The sequence below is a fragment of the Genypterus blacodes genome, unplaced genomic scaffold (genome assembly GCF_046128005.1).
Source record: "Genypterus blacodes isolate CSIRO-AG114 ecotype Tasmania unplaced genomic scaffold, CSIRO-AGI_Gbla_v1 ptg000057l_1, whole genome shotgun sequence".
Taxonomy (NCBI): domain Eukaryota; kingdom Metazoa; phylum Chordata; class Actinopteri; order Ophidiiformes; family Ophidiidae; genus Genypterus; species Genypterus blacodes.
This window is the reverse complement of record NW_027466869.1, coordinates 237,354-254,646: the sequence shown is the minus strand read 5'-3', so window position 1 is coordinate 254,646 and position 17,293 is coordinate 237,354. Positions and strand designations below refer to the sequence as shown.

Below are 17,293 nucleotides of genomic sequence, written 5' to 3'. Positions count from 1 at the left end.
TTGTAATCGAATAGATTATGTAATTTATTTGCAAAGTTGCAATGCACATTTCTGACTGTAATAGATGTTCACAATCATTTAAAACATATGAATAAGCTAATATTGCTTGTTTATATAACAGTACAAGATTATCAAAGGGTGGAATTCTCCTTCAAATGCCCATTAAGTAATTATCTTTCAACCAGAAATATTTTTTTTAAAACAACGCTGTTTTTACTCTGTCAGTTGAAACTTTATCTGAGCCTGTGTCTCACCCTTTGCATGCAGGAAAATGAATGTATGCGGATCAAAATCCTTGGTGACTGCTACTACTGTGTGTCCGGCCTGCCAGAGTCTTTGCCCAACCATGCAAAGAACTGTGTTAAAATGGGCCTGGACATGTGTGAGGCCATCATGTAAGTGTCAAAGTGTTGTAACCGAAAGAACTATAGTTGCCATACTGCTGCATTGTACTTAAGCTATGACACAAACCTCCCCCAGACCCCTGCAGTGGAATTGCTGGGTAGATGTTAGTACAGGAGGCTTTGATGATGACTGCTGTGCACAGGTTTAATTCAGGTTGTTGTCATATAAATATTTGATTGTGTATATGATGTATTATTTATCAGCCACACGTCAGTGAAAAGTCTCATGTGAAGTAAAATAAAATGACGTGTGCAACATTACCTTCTCACCAGTTTGCAGCTAAAAGACAGAATCTAGAAATTATCCACTCTCAAATTACCTTCATAAAGATGCATGTGCCTTTTTTAATCTAGGTTTTACTTACCTTACTACCTTCATTTCAAAGATTTTATGATTACGCCTCGAAGCATCTTACGTTTTGGGTTGGGAGTTATTTAACGGCGCTTTAACAGGCAATCTATCACAGACAAACAAGGTCTGTGTTTCTGTAAGGCAAGGTACAGTTTTACACAATATACCCCCCCTCCACACACACACCTTCCAACCTCCCATGATGCACAGCTGAACCCATTATTTCCTTTATGTCTGCCCTTTGCCCTGTTTCTGTTACACAGGTGTGATTCTCTCTGTGTGTCCCCAGCTGTCTCTAGTGGTTTTACTTCTCTATTGGACAAATCCTAGTCCAATAATAACAACAATAAATCATTATTTTTTCTTCCGCCCCCTCGATATATCTCTGACTTGTATTGGGCAATAATTGATCAGAAATATGTAAGATGATGAAAATCCGTGTCTATCTTGCGTAGTTTAATCGGATGTGGGTGTATCTGTCCTATTGTCCGCCTTTCCTTTCCTAGGTGCTTTGTTTACTGAGTTGCACAGCACAACACCAACGCTCAACACGCTGTTGAAATCCCTGTCATAGCAAAAGCAATGCCCACTAGCTAGACACTCCGTTTGGAAATCAATGATCATGTGGTGTTCTGAAAAGCGAGTTGTCTGGGGAACGCTATGAGACGAGAGGTTCCCCCTCTGCCCTGTTCAAAAAGGTCAGGAGAAGAAAACAGTGTGGGAGGTCTTGATAAATTAGGACTTTTTGATATAACAGAATTGGCCAGTCAGTCCATTTAGCAATCCATCTCTGTCTGCAGAGTTTCCAGTCATTCCTTCCCTTTCCATCAGCCTTTAGTAAAGCGTTTCTTCTACTTTTCGAACAAATTGCAGCATAAATGTGCAAAACAACATGTTGACAAATTGACAAGTCCATTTTGGGTTCTATGCAATTGCACCCTATAATTGGTCATCGATCACAATATACCATATGTCTGAAAGCTTTCTGCTGTATTTTGTATGCCTTCCTTACTTTCAAAAACCGGGGTTGTCTAGCTGTGGTTGGTTGCAATAACATTCTGATCTGTTCCCAGTGTTAACTTGGCTGTCTTGCTCAAAAGGTTGAGCGTCAAAGCAATGGGTTGAATTGAATGTTACATAGATGATGTTAGTATATACTGTATCTTTCACAGAGTGTCATGGAGGGAAAGAATTGTGTCTATTGCATACAGACACATGAGACTGGTGTTGCTAACAGGTTCACTGTACCTGCTTACTTAAAACCTTTGCAAACAACCTACCTTCATGGAACTGTTGCCTTGATCTGGTTTACAGTTTGCTTCTCTTTTGCAAGAATGTAATGGATGTGTATTGGGTTAGTCAGGTTAGCTGATTCAGAGAACACCAAAGGGAAACGAGCCGTGTTCTGCTTAACATCAGCTGAGACAGAAATTATAGAATTAACTTATATTTTATGTGTAACACTGATTGTTCATAAACGTTATACAGCTCATGCACAGCTGATAATACAATGGTGTTTAAGACATTTACTGGCTTGTTTTATAATAAGTACTGAAATTTGCATTGTTTACCACAGTGGTTCCTTCAAAGAATTGGAAATTAGGCTGCAAATGAATATATTCATGCTTCACCATCTTTGATCTTTATAGGGAAGTGAGAATCGGCATGCAGCTTTGGCAGAATGTTTATGCATGAATATACCTTATTCATGTGTGTGTGTGTGTGTGTTTTAACTCTGCACAGTATAGTTTATGCTCGCGTACATAAATTTGCATCAACATGCATGTTTATGCATATGCAGACGACATTACCACGTCATCCAGTGCATAGAAATAGTGGGTTCATTTCCATACTACCTTGTGCGCTGTTGCACTGCTGCTCAATGTTTCAAGGACTAGAGGAAGCTGCTTTAAGAAGACATGACAGGATTCACAGTCACAATTAGATGTTTGAAATTCAGTCACATGCTCAAGGATACTCAAGTGCTCTCTAAAGACTAAGCAGCCGTGTCACCACAGATATTTCTACACTTCCGCTAATAACATAACTTTTTCCACTTGGGAAAGGGGTTTGACAAGAATATGAACAGATTCACACATCTACGGGCAAACTGTGTATATACGTGTATAATCACGATCTCGCATGTGATGTGCAGTGTCACATACCTAGTCTAATTGGATGAATATTTACTGCGCAACTGACTTCTTTTTTCCCCTAGTAACAATCTTGGGTGTTAGCTTTTGTTTATTGCCCTGCTCTTAGAATCAAAGCTCAAGTCAAACTATCCACAGTTGATAGTAATTTGAAAATCCCCAATCCTACAACTGTGTTTGTGTGGTAGAATTATGTGGTATTGATCCAATACCACATAAGGATTTTTTCACTGTTGCACCCAATCAGTCTGTTGGTGGCTCACCGTAAAATTGACTGGGCAGGGGGAGAGGAAAGGTGGGAGAATGGGTCACTAAGTTTGGGGTTTGGTGGACAGTCATTTTCTGTTCTACTTTTGTGGATTTAACAAATGGTTAACAAGTTTACATTGATGCTTCCATCAAGCAGGAAGAAATAGAGAGGTTGCACAAGGACATCAGTTTGATAGGTCCACTTCAGACCAGCCACTCGTCCCCAAACTGTCAAAGTGTAGCAAAAAGATGTTGTGCTGCTTTTAGAGAGAGGCGAAAGAGGTCATTTTAGTGTACAAGATTGAATACCAGCTTACTGCGGTACCATTTGATTCAACTCCAATTTCAGTTGCAACTGCAGGGGCAACACAACATACAGAAAAACCACAGATTCCACTTTTGAGGAGTCAGAGGTCTATGTTTACATTTTCATGGCCTTAGTGGAGGCAGTGGCTCAGTGGGTAGAGCTTCTGCTTGGGAACCGGAGGGGTTGCCGGTTCGAGCCCCTGCCGAGGCGCCCCTGAGCAAGGCACCGAACCCTCAATTGCTCCCCCTTCTGCGAAGGGTGGTAATGTAATGTAAGTCGCTTTGGATAAAAGCGTCTGCCAAATGATCGTAATGTAATGTAATGTAATGTTAGTGCACAAAGAGTGTCACCTTGTTTTTACTTCCTGCTAAATGTCCTTTTTGTGCAACCAAAGCTTAATCTCCCCATTGACTCCCTTGTCTGTCATGGATTAATTTGCACTCTATATTTTTGATAATGATGTTTTACTGATGATGTTGTTTCTGTGGCTGCACATTCGTAAATGTCAGTTTTTGTTGCATGACAGGAAAGTGCGAGATGCCACCGGGGTTGACATCAACATGCGTGTCGGTGTTCATTCTGGGAATGTCCTGTGTGGGGTTATTGGACTTCAGAAATGGCAGTACGATGTGTGGTCACATGATGTCACGCTGGCCAATCATATGGAGGCGGGAGGTGTACCAGGGTGAGGAAAAGTGCCTCAATACATAGAAATCTTCACCTATATTCTTACTCAAGATACTTTATGACACTCCATTCTGTGGATGCACTCTTTCCTATTTTACTCTATTTTCTCAATAACTTCCTTTTATGGCCTTGATCATCATATTTTTGTTTTTGACTGTTGAATGTGTCTTCAACTATTATTTGCCAGGCGAGTCCATATCACCTCGGTAACACTGGAGCACCTGAATGGCGCCTATAAGGTGGAAGATGGGGATGGTCAGGAGAGAGACCCCTACCTGAAGGAACATGGCGTCATTACTTACCTGGTCATCAACCCCAAGGTAGCACACATAGGCAGGTCACATTGATCTCCACATTCTCATAAGAGAGGTAAAACAAGCAAAAAATGCAATTATTGAAATAAAATATTAACTTAATTCTTACATTTCTGTTGTGAAATTCCTCAGCTGCATTTCATCTATTGTAAATACTTAAGAAAATTCATACACCGGATCAGAAGCCACCATGTTAGTAAAGGAATTAATTGATTTATTTACCACAAGAAAAAGTTGGTAGAAATAGTCTCTCATCAGCTGTATTGCTTTTGAGAAATTGAAAAAAATGTTGAGAAATGCATCTCTCAGTATTAATGGAACGAGTGTGAATCACAACATCACCAACATTTAATGGGTTCTTCCTTCAGCTGCACTGTGATTTTGCCAAAAATCGATTCAGGACTGAGTACTTCTGCAGCCATAGGTGAAAACAACCTGCTTGGCTGAGATGACGATGTCGTACGTTTTGCACAGGTGGAGCGCAGGAGCCCCCAGCACCACTATCGCCCGAGACACACTCTGGATGGAGCAAAAATGCGGGCCTCGGTGAGGATGACCCGCTACCTGGAATCCTGGGGGGCAGCCAAGCCATTTGCCAACTTGCACCACAGAGACAGCATGACTAACGAGAACGGAAAGATCAACACCGCTGTGAGTAATTAGTTTTTACTGTGCATATGTTGTGATTTAGCACGTTTATTAAGTTTGGTAGCCAATCTGTGTCCTCTTTTGCTCCATGTCTAGGATGTGCCAATTGGGCAGTATCACTTCCAGAGGAGATCAGAAAGGCAAGCTGCTCATTTTCGACTTCCTGCTCAATTTCCTTCCTCCTTAACTTTACACATGACTATTAAACAAGACAAGACTCCTGCTGGAGGCCTTGATGTGTGTTACTAATACAAATTTAAACGCTACCCTCTCTCTTTTTATTTCCATTACCCATTAAAGAACAAAGTCTCAGAAGAAACGTTTTGAGGAGGAATTTAACGAAAGGATGATCAGGACGTTTGATGGGATAAATTCACAAAAGTAAGAAAAAATACTGATAAGATTGGCTTAATGTGAAAACTAATTAAAATCTAATTATGTTACTTATCTCCTTAATCTGTGATATTGTACATATGTACTTCTAGCTTGCAGCGCTTTTATTAATTGAACCTCAACATGCTTTTTTCTCTCTATCTGGTTTCATTATTCCAGACAGTGGCTAAAGTCTGAGGACATCCAAAGAATATCATTATTCTTTCACAACAAATCCTTAGAGAAGGAGGTAAGAGGTCTAAGTAAATTGGCAGAATTCACAGCTCAGTAGGTTTGTAGGGGTTGAATTCCATAACGCAGCGTTGCCGTTCCAACATCCATCTTTCACTGAAAATCTGACAAATTCCATAGAGTGTGTGATGTAATATGTGAGTTGAGCAGTGGAGGAGTGTTTGAAGTGAGCTGAGCATCAGTTTTAAAAGCCTTTGTTGAATCCTGACCTTTTATTTATCCTTTTAGTACAGAGCAACAACCTTGCCAGCCTTCAAATACTATGTTACCTGCGCCTGTTTGATCTTTTTCTGCATCTTCATTGTGCAGATTCTAGTCCTGCCAAAGTAAGTGTGTTATGTTTTACACTTAACATCATTCGACACCATATATCAGTGTGGAATACGTTGTGATATTTTGCAATACAATATGAAACACTAGTATAAATGACGCTGTATATTTTCTTAGGACAACCATCTTGGGAATCTCCTTTGGAATGGCTTTCCTTATTCTTTCCTTGATCCTCTTGATTTGTTTCATTGGGCACTTTCTGGTGAGTAATGTGTGATACTGTAATCATGCACTGTGAACCATTTCTGTATAATAGTAATCAAGCAAAACAAAAAATCCCCTAGAATTTGATCTGAGGTGGATGCAGTCCACTGAAAATGCTCTCAATGATCTCATAATAACAATGCTGGATAAATCCACAAAGTCTGATATTCTTAAAGAAACTTATTTACTTAGAAAAGAAAACTAGTGCTTGCTGAGCACAAGCATTCTCACGAGCATGTTCTTTGTTCTCCAGTGCTTGTATGACCTTACCCTTGCTTCTTCTACCCAAAGGCAAATTCAGTGGCTCTATGAAAAAAAAGCGTTTTATTTCAGTCATAAACATCTTTATTTGATCTCCTTTTCTTGATCTATAAATCAAATCCAAATGTATTCTTTCAGAGTAAATAGCGTGTGCCACTGTCTATATTTCAGTTCATGGTTGTGTTGAGTTGTACAGTGTGTTATGCTTGGGTTCGTATTGTAATGTTCATCTCTGACTCATTCTAATGTCACATCCACTCAGCCTCAGTGACGGTCAGCTTTAGCTCCAAGATGATCGAGTAAATGGGCCATTGCCTGACTCTGAGACACATTCAGCCACAACACACAGACCCTACCTGACTCTAACTGGCCCCAAATCCTCAAATGGTGGCAAAATCCCAAATCCTTCATTTCTTTGCATTCTTTATGAAAGAAAACAGGAATAGGGCGGTAAAGTAAACATATTCAACCAGGACTCCATGAGTCCGTAAAAAAGGCAAACTTTGCCTCGAGTAATGTTCATTTGATTAGTGACTCACAAATCGGAAACTACTTAGCATCTTACCTTGATTCTAATTTTACACATAATGAAATAAGTGCAGTGTTTGTTTTGAAGCACTATTGGTGAAGGTAGTTTAAATTGTTGTGCAGCCTCGAACAGCAAATTAGTCGGACCCCAGGTTTCATAATTGTATGCCTCTGGAAATTGGTAACACTTAGAGGTTAATCACAAATAGATGCTTCACCATGTTGGCCAGTTGCACACTATTTATATCAGTGTTGTGTATCTATCATTGTGTGTACTTGTCCATGTGCACTCTCTGGTTATTTCAGTTTGTTCATATCATGTGTCCTTTTATGTCCCTTCAGCACTGCAGTAAAAGCGCCTCCGCATCTTGGATGTGGCTGCTGAGGTCATCAGTCATCATCGCCAACAAGCCGTGGCCTCGCATCACTCTCACCATGACAACCACAGCTCTTATACTTGTCATGGCAGTCTTCAACATGGTAAGCTTTTATGTTTAGACGTTTAGATGTATAGATATAGTACTGCATGAAAGGATGGGTAACACTAATTAGGCTTATATAGGACATAAAGGATACAACAAAGCCAAAGATGAAACACTGGAGAATGCCAATAGCTTTGGGACATTCTCACCATAGCATCTTTTACATTAGCTCCATACTGAAAATTTTTTATTTTGTTTTCCCTGCAGCAAAGCAGTCACCACATAATCAAATGCATAAAATTAATATTATTTCTGCGTTGTTTTTGTCTGCCAAGCATTTGCAGGATTTCAAATTGAAGATTATGGTTTCTCTGCATGGTCTGCAAATAAAGGGAATGAGGGAACATGCTGCATGTGAGATAAGGAAAATATCAACATTGCTATTGAGTTATTCACGAATAATCATTTTCATCCGCAGTGCATATAGGCTTCTGTTGAGGGACCAGGGGACAAAAATAGAAGGTCTGGGATAAAAGTTGAATAGTAGCCAGAGGCTTGTGGGAAGGTTGCGTGATAAAGCACAGTGTCAAGACCCTGGTTTAGACCTTCACACAAAATCGATTCCAGAGATTATAATCTTGTTTTGTGGCTGACGTGGGTCTGTCGCTCAGGGCGGATGAACCAAATTAACTGGGTTTAGCTCAGTGGGGCGGCCAGCCTCATCTTATCCCGCAGGTTCCCCTTTAAAGGACATTAGTGAATGGTTGTGACTCTTGGCCTCCTGTCTGGCAAGGTTGTGTTTTCCTGCTGTGTAAAATGTAGATCAGTTTTGGTTTTATTCACAATCTGATGTGAAAGACAAGCAGGCGGAGCAAAGTGCATTTGTAATTTGCATGTGAATTTGAATTTCCGTCTGTGGTGGATTGTTGTTTTTAATTAAAGGGATTATTTTTGCTCTACTTTAAAATGAGGCAAAGCCTTTATTTCTGCTGCTTTTGTTTGCTGTAGTTCTTTCTGGAGGACAATGTGTTGACACCAGGTCCTGTTTACAATTCGTCCAATGAGACACTGTTTCACCCTGATGGACAGCCAGTCACCTTCATCGACAAAAACAATTTCTATCTTCCTGTAAGTAGAGTTTTACAACTGTCAAATTAACTTTTCTATTTAAATGCCCTACTATTCTTTCTTCTGTAAGGTTTCAATTCAAAATGGCAATGAACTATATACAGTAAATATAGCTCAGAAAGGAAGATTTTGTGTCTTTCCACCTTACCTACATCTTTCTTTCTTTCTTTCTTTCCTTTCTCAAACATATCTCTGCTCTTCGGTCTGTCTAGTATTTAATTTACAGTTGCATCCTGGGTCTCGTGTCTTGCTCGGTGTTCCTGAGGATTAACTATGAGCTGAAGATGATGATTATGCTGACCGCCGTGGTGGTTTACAACATCATTATTCTACAAACGCATGCGTCGCTGCTGGATGAATACAGCAGATTCCTGTACAAGACCGACAGCCTCGACAGGTAGGTGGAGAGAGAGAGAGAGAGAGAGAGAGAGAGAGAGAGAGAGAGAGAGAGAGAGAGAACAACATGGTGGGTGAAGGTGAAGAGAGGAGTGTGGCAGCGTTTGAGGGAAGGACAGGAGTTGAAATTTTAATTGCACAAATTTCCATCAGCCAATAGTCTTACATCCTAATACTCCGGCATTTGTGAGCAGGTCTCGTGACTCATAATTACAGTTGGACCAAACAAGTCACTTTCCACCTAAACACAGCTACAGTCTGAGCTCTCTCAGCCATGTGCGTTTTCTTGTCGCTATCTCTATAAGCTATAAGGTCAATGAAATGTCAACACGATGTCACTGTGGGCTATGGATGCTGACCAGTGATCAAACATGGACATATAGAGATACGCTATAGAAGGGCAAGTAATCACAGACCTGACAGCAAACAGCACCAAAGGCTTATCATGTTCAATATAGTCACTGTTTTAAAGCAAAATAAAGTTAACAGCTTTTCTTGCGAGAGGAGAACTCGGAGGCTGCAGTTACACTGATGTTTTATGTGGCAGTTGGCACTTAATTTAAAGACCAAGATGTAAGACACCGAGTTGGCCAACATTTACCTCCTGCAAAGCTGTCTGTAGTAAAACCATCAAGTGTAGAGCTCCATTTAATGTGCGAGTGTAAGAATCTAACAATGCACTGCCATAGTTTTCACTTAGAACTCAAGGATCTGCTTCTGTATGTTCTGTGAGAGGTTCTGTTCTTGAATTCCTTCCTACTTGTTTTGTAAATGAAGTCATTCCAATCTTAGCAGCCACTTAGGCTTGAATTGCGCTTTCAACGGGGTATCAAGTAAATTAATACAAAGCAGTTCATAACATGGCTCATTAGACACCATTCCAATTTGTTAAGTAAAGCCTATTTTGTGACTTGTGTAATGGTTTTAACAGGTATCAAACGTGCTCATTTATTAACTGTATCATTGCACTCAATTCTAGAATCACCCTCTCCCGTGTGTGTGTTCCCAACTCTTAAATCACAAACAATGAGCCTGAGCAACAGTGAGTTCTGCTCATTTGTAGAATCTGCTTGCAGAGCTCTGTTTGTTATATTCTGTGTCTCTTTCTGTCTTTAAAATGAGCTCACATTTGTTTACTGTGGGTTGATGTGGGCACGGAAGCTCGGATGGTGGATTGGCAGTTGTAAACAAGCTGGCCGTTCATCAGAAGTGACAGTCGATCGAGCGGCAGCTTGCGATGGTGTGGTCTGCTAACCAAACACGTGACACATGTCAGAGTACTGATTACAGTCAGACTTTACAATTCCAATGACTTTTCTCTATTTACTGTCTCACCTTCTCCCTCTGCTCATTTTCTATACATCCTTCACTCTCTCTCTGCCTCTAAACTTCACCCTTTTTGTCTACCTTTCAAGGCCAGGGGTTCTAAAAGACCTGAAGACGATGGGCTCTATCTCCCTCTTCATCTTCTTCATCACTCTGCTTGTGCTTGCCAGACAGGTAAATCCACAGCATAATAGTTTGACTGACACTATCTTATAGGCGCATTCGCCATCTCTGCTTTAAAGAGTTTTGGTTTCTTTGCTTTGCATTTAACATCAACCTTTCTTTTCCATGTCCCCTTTTACTCACAGTGTGTAATGGTACTGTTGTCCTTCTTGGGGAGGGTGTAGACAGCCATGTGACTAAGTCCTCCTGTTGCTTTAAAGAGGGTGTAATATGCAAGTATTATTAAGACAGATAGGAATCCCACCATCCCCTGGTCCCATTGACTCTCACCGACCTCCCACCTTAGTACGGACAATTCTGTTCAATGAAGTGACCAACCAAACTGAAAGCTGGAAAGATGTTTAATATGAATGCAGACAAAATAAGACCCCTGCTACCACCCTCTTGCTATATAGCCTCCATTTATCTTCTGGAGTGAAAATCACTGCACAACCCCCTGGGGAGACTTTGAAGCTGTTCAGCTGCTCTGCCACACTGTGCGAGCGACACCATGAGATTAGCTCGTGGGACCTCCCCTCGTTGGCTCTTGGTCAGTGATTTATGTTACAAGCTAGCTGCTGTTACTCATTTGGGGCGGGTAGATTTAGTAGCCAGAAGATACCGGGACCAGGGAGAGTGGTAAGTGTCATATAATAATTTTAGAGTGCTGGTACGCTTCAGGGTTCAGAGTCAAGAGTAATGAGTGTGAGTGTGTACATATGTGCTCATTTGGACTGGCTTCAAATCAACTTAAATGCAGAATGGAAGCATGGCAGGAGGTCATTAAAGACATCAGCAAAGTAATAGTACTACTGTTACATGTCAATGCTTCGTCATAACTCATATTAAATTGGATGCAGCTTGTTGATATAGCAACATGCCCTGTTTGTCCTCTTGACTGCATAAGTAGACGTGAAGCAGCAGCAGCAGGCATAGACTTATAAGATCCCTAAATTCCCTGTGGATTTTCTTCATGTGTAATTTGGGTTAGCTGGGAAAACATAACCTCCCTCAAATATTGGAAAATATGACGGCAAGCATTCAGAAGCCGTGGGCCGCTCAATTTTGATGGAACCGCAACTCTAGACATGAATATTGAGCAGGCTGAGACCGAGGTTGAGCGGATAATAAATGTGTTTACCGGAGACAAATTAGTAATGTCCCCAGTCCAATAAGAACACGCCAGATGCAGCGTCTGACCAGCAAAAATAGCAGATGCCATTTATTACAACCGCTCAGACTCTTATGTGTGGACGTACAGTTTCCTCTTTCCTCTCTCACTCACTGATGTGTAGCAAATGATTACATTTCTAATATCACGCCATATTACCTTCTCTGCTTGTCTTTTTTAAAACTCTGCTGCCAGTTCTTTTCCCCCCGTTCTTTTATTTTTCTCCTTCCTTGTGCTCACATCATCACATCGCGCCTTCATCTTTTGGTAAATTCACACAAATTAAGTGGAAGGATGAACTAAAAGAATGACTGTGTGACATAGAGAATAAGAGGTTTTAACAGTCGTCTATTCATCATCATGTCTGGCACCCGAGCAGTAAGCTCTTCGCACAATACGTCTTGTTATTTATTACACTCATGCATTATCCACAATAAATAAGGCAATTCATCACCTGTCTGAATACATTTCTCTGTGGTTCTTTTTATATTCCTGTTTTTCCTTGTAGTGCTGGTAGTCTGGCACTCTTTTATTTCCATTTCTGTCACTTGCCGCATGAATATTTTACTCTTTTTGTCCTGCAAATATGACATATCAGCGTTTTCTATTCTTTCCATCCCTGGTGAAATCTATATTTGAAGCCAAATTTTTCTTTTTTTTCCTCTGTGACTGTAAAGAAACAAGCTGTACGGCTGTACCTTCAGTCTCTTCTTCACCTCTGTGTCCTCTTGTAACAGAATGAATATTACTGTAGGTTAGACTTTCTCTGGAAGAACAAGTTCAAGAAGGAGTGTGAGGAGATTGAAACCATGGAGAACCTCAACCGGGTGCTGCTGGAGAACGTCCTGCCTGCACATGTAGCAGAACACTTCCTGGCACGCAACTGGAAGAATGAGGTGCGCAAGATCCATCACACTCATACCATTAACTGTGACGCAAAAGCAATTTTACCGCAAACTAAGATGTACAAAGAGATCATAAAATAGAATCAAATTGTTTGTTTGATACTTGATTAAGAGTCAAAATGAGATAAGTATTTGTGGAAGTAAAGGATTCTTAAATGAAAAAAATTAGTGGCTTCTCGTAGTGAAAAGTGTAAAAAGTAAAGTCGGAGGATGGGGCGAACTAGAGGACATCGGAGTGAGGTGTGTACTTTAATATGAATGTTGCATACGCTGCTAAAATTCTGGATGAGGAGTCAGCAAATTACTCTAATCCTGTACTTGAACAGAATCCAGAGGAAAGCTGCCAGTGCAATGGATTTGATCTTGTGTGCTGTAGCTGCTTGCTTTGTTTCTTGCTTCCTCTTCTTGCTGCCTGGTTTAATATGCCTCCTGACAAGTGCTTGTTGTGGCTCCTCTTGTCACAAACACTTAAATCACAATGTTGTCGTCTGTAATGCGACTACTGTACATTAAAAGCTTGTCATTTATCATTCATTCTACATTCATCTAAGTAGTTTGGTTCTCCTATTATCCCCCATCTGATACAGTAAGTGCTCTCTCTTCTTCCTTGTGTGTTTTGCCCCTGCAGGATTTGTACCATCAGTCCTACGACCTGGTGTGTGTCATGTTCGCCTCCATCCCGGACTTTAAAGAGTTCTACACCGAGTCTGACGTCAACAAAGAAGGCTTGGAGTGCCTCCGTCTCCTCAATGAGATCATTGCTGATTTTGACGAGGTATATGACATTTAATGACCTGAGGCGGAATGTAATGCTTATCTTAATGTTTGATGCAATGGATTTTGTGTTGAGATTTTATGCACAATTTATTATTTTAACTTTATTGATACTCAGCAATTGATTTTGTCTGTTGTGTACATACGCTTCTTCTAACAGTCCAGCTATTGTCACTTCTGCTATCAATTTAAACCATTGCGATATGTGACTTGTGTGTGTGCGTGTGTGTGTGTGTGTATAGCTGCTATCCAAGCCTAAATTCAGTGGAGTGGAAAAGATCAAGACTATTGGCAGCACATACATGGCTGCTACTGGGCTGAATGCACCTGGGCCCGAGTACACAACACAGGTATGCTCCCCTTACTCTCTCTCTCTCCCTCACACACATACACACATACACAACCTGATGATGATTGCATTACATATTGTGTTTGTTCCTTCGCTGTCCCGCAGGAGACAGACAGACAGTTTATGCACATAGGAACCATGGTTGAGTTTGCCTTTGCCCTTGTGGGGAAGCTGGATGTCATCAACAAACATTCCTTCAACGACTTCAGACTTAGAGTCGGTGAGCAACACTTTCAATTTGTGAGTGTATGTAGATCACTGGCCAGTCAAACCAGTAAGAAATGTGTTTGTAATGTAATCTGGTCCCTATGTACCACATTGCTCCGTACTTTCTATCTCTCTTGAGAACCACTGAGAGAGAGAGAGAGAGAGAGAGAGAGAGAGACTGACCAGCAGAGCATTTGAAGAGCCAGGCAATCACCAAGAGTGTGTGTATGTACAGTATATGTTGGACTGTGTATCCCTGCTGCTTCTTGACAAGCCTAACACACTCCATCAGAGAGGGACACAAGCCCTTACCCACTGGAACACCACTGAGCATGTGTGTGTGGCATATGTAATTGTGCAGTATTGCAATTTCCAACAGCTAGAGAGAGGGACTCAAAAGCCAAAGAAGGGAGAAGCCACACACACACACACACACACACACACACACACACACACACACACACACACACACACTCAGTGCTGCGAAGAGCTAAAGATCTGGCTCTGTTGGAAATTCTGAGAGTAATCTGGGTTTGACTGCTTCAGCTGCATTTGACCAGTTGGAATTGCACTCTCCTGTCGGCACTAAATAATAAATCAGCAATATCAGAAGCTGATCAGTGTCACCATCAACTCTTCACCAAATCCCGATTATAAACCTGGTCTTTCCATTTCCAAACAGACAAATACATTCATCAAAATGACACAACAGAAGAATGCAGCAACACCAAAGGCTGACAACGCTTCCATGCTTGCCTGTCATGTTTTAAAATGAATGCGTCAGTCTCTACACAAACACTCAAAGGCAGTGTTCCACAGATCAATACCAACATTAGATATGACGCTCTATTCAAGGCTCTTTGTACAATAGTGTGTGTAATGTTCAGATTCATGTTCAGATTCAAAATGCTGCCTATCTGCAATGTTTTCCTGATTGCTTTGGTTCCTTTGTCAGGTATCAACCACGGCCCAGTGATCGCCGGAGTAATTGGAGCCCAGAAGCCTCAGTACGATATATGGGGGAACACAGTGAATGTGGCCAGCAGAATGGAGAGTACTGGGGTCCTGGGAAAGATACAGGTAATCTACTTGATGTGATTCATTCATGCGCGCAGCTATTCAACAACTCTGCCGTTTGCCATACGGGACTGTTCCCTCCCACAGTCTAAATGCCAGCACAGATCTTTTCAAGATAAAGCCCCTCATTTCTAAAAGTAACATTTCTAGCACCAAGGACATCACATCATCTCAGTCGTGACAGATGAACATGACAGATCTTCCTTTTTTTTGTGTTTACACTGCTGTGATTGCTGAGCAGCGATGAGACAGCTGGCTTGAGTTCAGCTGCGTCTCTGAGAACGCTTCAGTCTTTTACAGCTCAAACACATTTTGATAAAACCTCCAAGGCTGATTATAAGGAAGTTACTGTATCTCCCCAACTGTCTGTTTGACTTCAAATGTAAAGGGGGAAATCTTTTATCTCTGCTGGTACATTTCATGTTCGTGTTACTTCATCTATGATTGCAGCTGCACTTGACATTTGTTGTATTAAACAATCATGTTGGATAGTGAAAGGAAATGCATTAAATCCAAGGTCAGTTCCAGAGATCTGAGGATTCATTTGACTTTTTATGTTGTTTCATGCAGAGAATTTATGCCGGAAGATTCTTATCCAGTTGTGTAAGGTCAATAAAACAAACATTACCCATCTGGTTTGCCTGTAGGTGACAGAGGAGACGAGATGCATCCTCATGGCCCTGGGATACATGTGCTCTTGTCGAGGCATCATCAATGTCAAGGGCAAAGGAGAGCTGAAGACCTACTTTGTGCACACAGAGATGACCCGTTCACTGTCGCAAGGGAATGTAATGCCGTAATTTTGGTTGAGAGTACGCTGAGTTTCCACGGGGACGAAGAACTGATTTTGTATTTCAGACTGCAAAGGTTTGAACTACTCATCGCTGTGGAAAAGGGAAACAAACCGCGGCGATCAGATCTACACAGCAAGCGGATAAAAATCTGATTTTACTTTTGCATTGCAAGATACGTGTGCCGCAGCTGTAGTATATATTTTCTCACTTATACATCTGTAAGTGTAGCATGTACAGCAAGAATGCAGTACTCCTGCAATATAATGTACTTTCACTGTGGGGAGTCTGAAATGTCGTAGTGGAGAAAATGAGTTGAGATATTGCACTCGGTATGTTCAGTCAAGACATTTAAAAGTCTCCAAATCAGTATGCTGACTGTGTTCTGGTGGTCCTGCTGAAGGCACGGTGCCAGGGAAGCCTCTTTGAGCCGCACGCAACAAAGACACAACCTGCATTCATTACATTCCACACAGCATGACACTTGGGAGTCAAACGATGGAGTACTAATGATGGACAAAGTGCACGGCAAATGTTTTCGAGGCCACTTGCTAAGAAAAAGATCTCACCATGAGATCAGAAGACTGAGACATTGGTGTTAGTGGAGATACACTGGATCGTGCTGTAGTGGGATCATAATGTGCGGTTATTTGATAGCACACATATTTGATGGTCAAGTCATGCGGGTGAAACGCTTTTTAAAAACATTTAGTTTGCATGCTAATTCAATTACATGGCTTTGACAGATTTTGATAATTCCGTGCCCCCAATATTTTCAGATTTCAAATGGCCACAAATTGAGGAGATGGTATGAAAAAAAACCAAAATGACAAAGATATAAACAATTGGATTGCATGGCTGCTGTTGTAAAGGTCAGCCCTCCCAATTTAACCACACAGCCAACAAACAAGTACACAGATAAGAAAGCACACACTGTAACCTTCAACAACCTTGTTTCATGCACCAAATGTTGGCTTTATCTCCAGGAGGTCTTTGAAAAAGAAAACAAAAATGTGACTGAATATATAATGATATTCATGTGGGCTCATTAGCATTTGCGGCAAAGATCAGATTTTTAACTCGCTGTCAATACTGAAAATTTTCAGAGAAAGCAAAGAGATCTGAGCCATAAAGGTCAAGTCAATAAAGTTACTGGGAGATAAAAGGGATAAAGGGGAAACTCAAGCCTGGTCTGTGTACAGGGTAGCAGGGTAGCTAGCGTGTACAATGCTTTTGTAAGAAAAGAAAATACTACCAAAAAAGTGTTTTGATGTTTTGATGATTGTTTTTTGTAAAAACTTCATTAAATTTCTATGTATTTCAGTCCTATGGCGAGTTTTCTTTTTTCAAACACGGGCGTTCATATTTCAGAATCCCTGAAGAAAAACAAAAGATGAAACAGAATTTCTGTGTCCGTCACAGCTTAGACTTTACTTCTCAGATAACAAACTACAGGAGTCACATCTCATCTCTTTCTCCATCTGTCAACAGACAGAATCGGTGCTTTTCCATTTCACATCTGAG

General features: G+C 41.0%; 1 protein-coding gene across 1 annotated transcript in view; it reads left to right on the top strand.

Moving 5' to 3' along the window:
* adcy2a (adenylate cyclase 2a) overlaps positions 1-17,037 on the top strand; it is a 46,555-nt gene extending 29,518 nt beyond the window's left edge. The window contains exons 7-25 of the mRNA XM_076152687.1: positions 268-395; positions 3,992-4,150; positions 4,340-4,472; positions 4,941-5,117; positions 5,211-5,254; positions 5,415-5,495; positions 5,667-5,736; positions 5,967-6,064; positions 6,186-6,270; positions 7,404-7,541; positions 8,492-8,611; positions 8,824-9,008; positions 10,423-10,507; positions 12,404-12,562; positions 13,200-13,346; positions 13,588-13,695; positions 13,800-13,914; positions 14,857-14,981; positions 15,626-17,037. Of these exons, the coding sequence (XP_076008802.1) occupies positions 268-395; positions 3,992-4,150; positions 4,340-4,472; positions 4,941-5,117; positions 5,211-5,254; positions 5,415-5,495; positions 5,667-5,736; positions 5,967-6,064; positions 6,186-6,270; positions 7,404-7,541; positions 8,492-8,611; positions 8,824-9,008; positions 10,423-10,507; positions 12,404-12,562; positions 13,200-13,346; positions 13,588-13,695; positions 13,800-13,914; positions 14,857-14,981; positions 15,626-15,778 (2,310 nt within the window). The 3' untranslated portion in view covers positions 15,779-17,037. The remainder of the gene's footprint in view (positions 1-267; positions 396-3,991; positions 4,151-4,339; positions 4,473-4,940; positions 5,118-5,210; positions 5,255-5,414; positions 5,496-5,666; positions 5,737-5,966; positions 6,065-6,185; positions 6,271-7,403; positions 7,542-8,491; positions 8,612-8,823; positions 9,009-10,422; positions 10,508-12,403; positions 12,563-13,199; positions 13,347-13,587; positions 13,696-13,799; positions 13,915-14,856; positions 14,982-15,625) is intronic.
* The last annotated feature ends 256 nt before the right edge of the window (positions 17,038-17,293 follow it).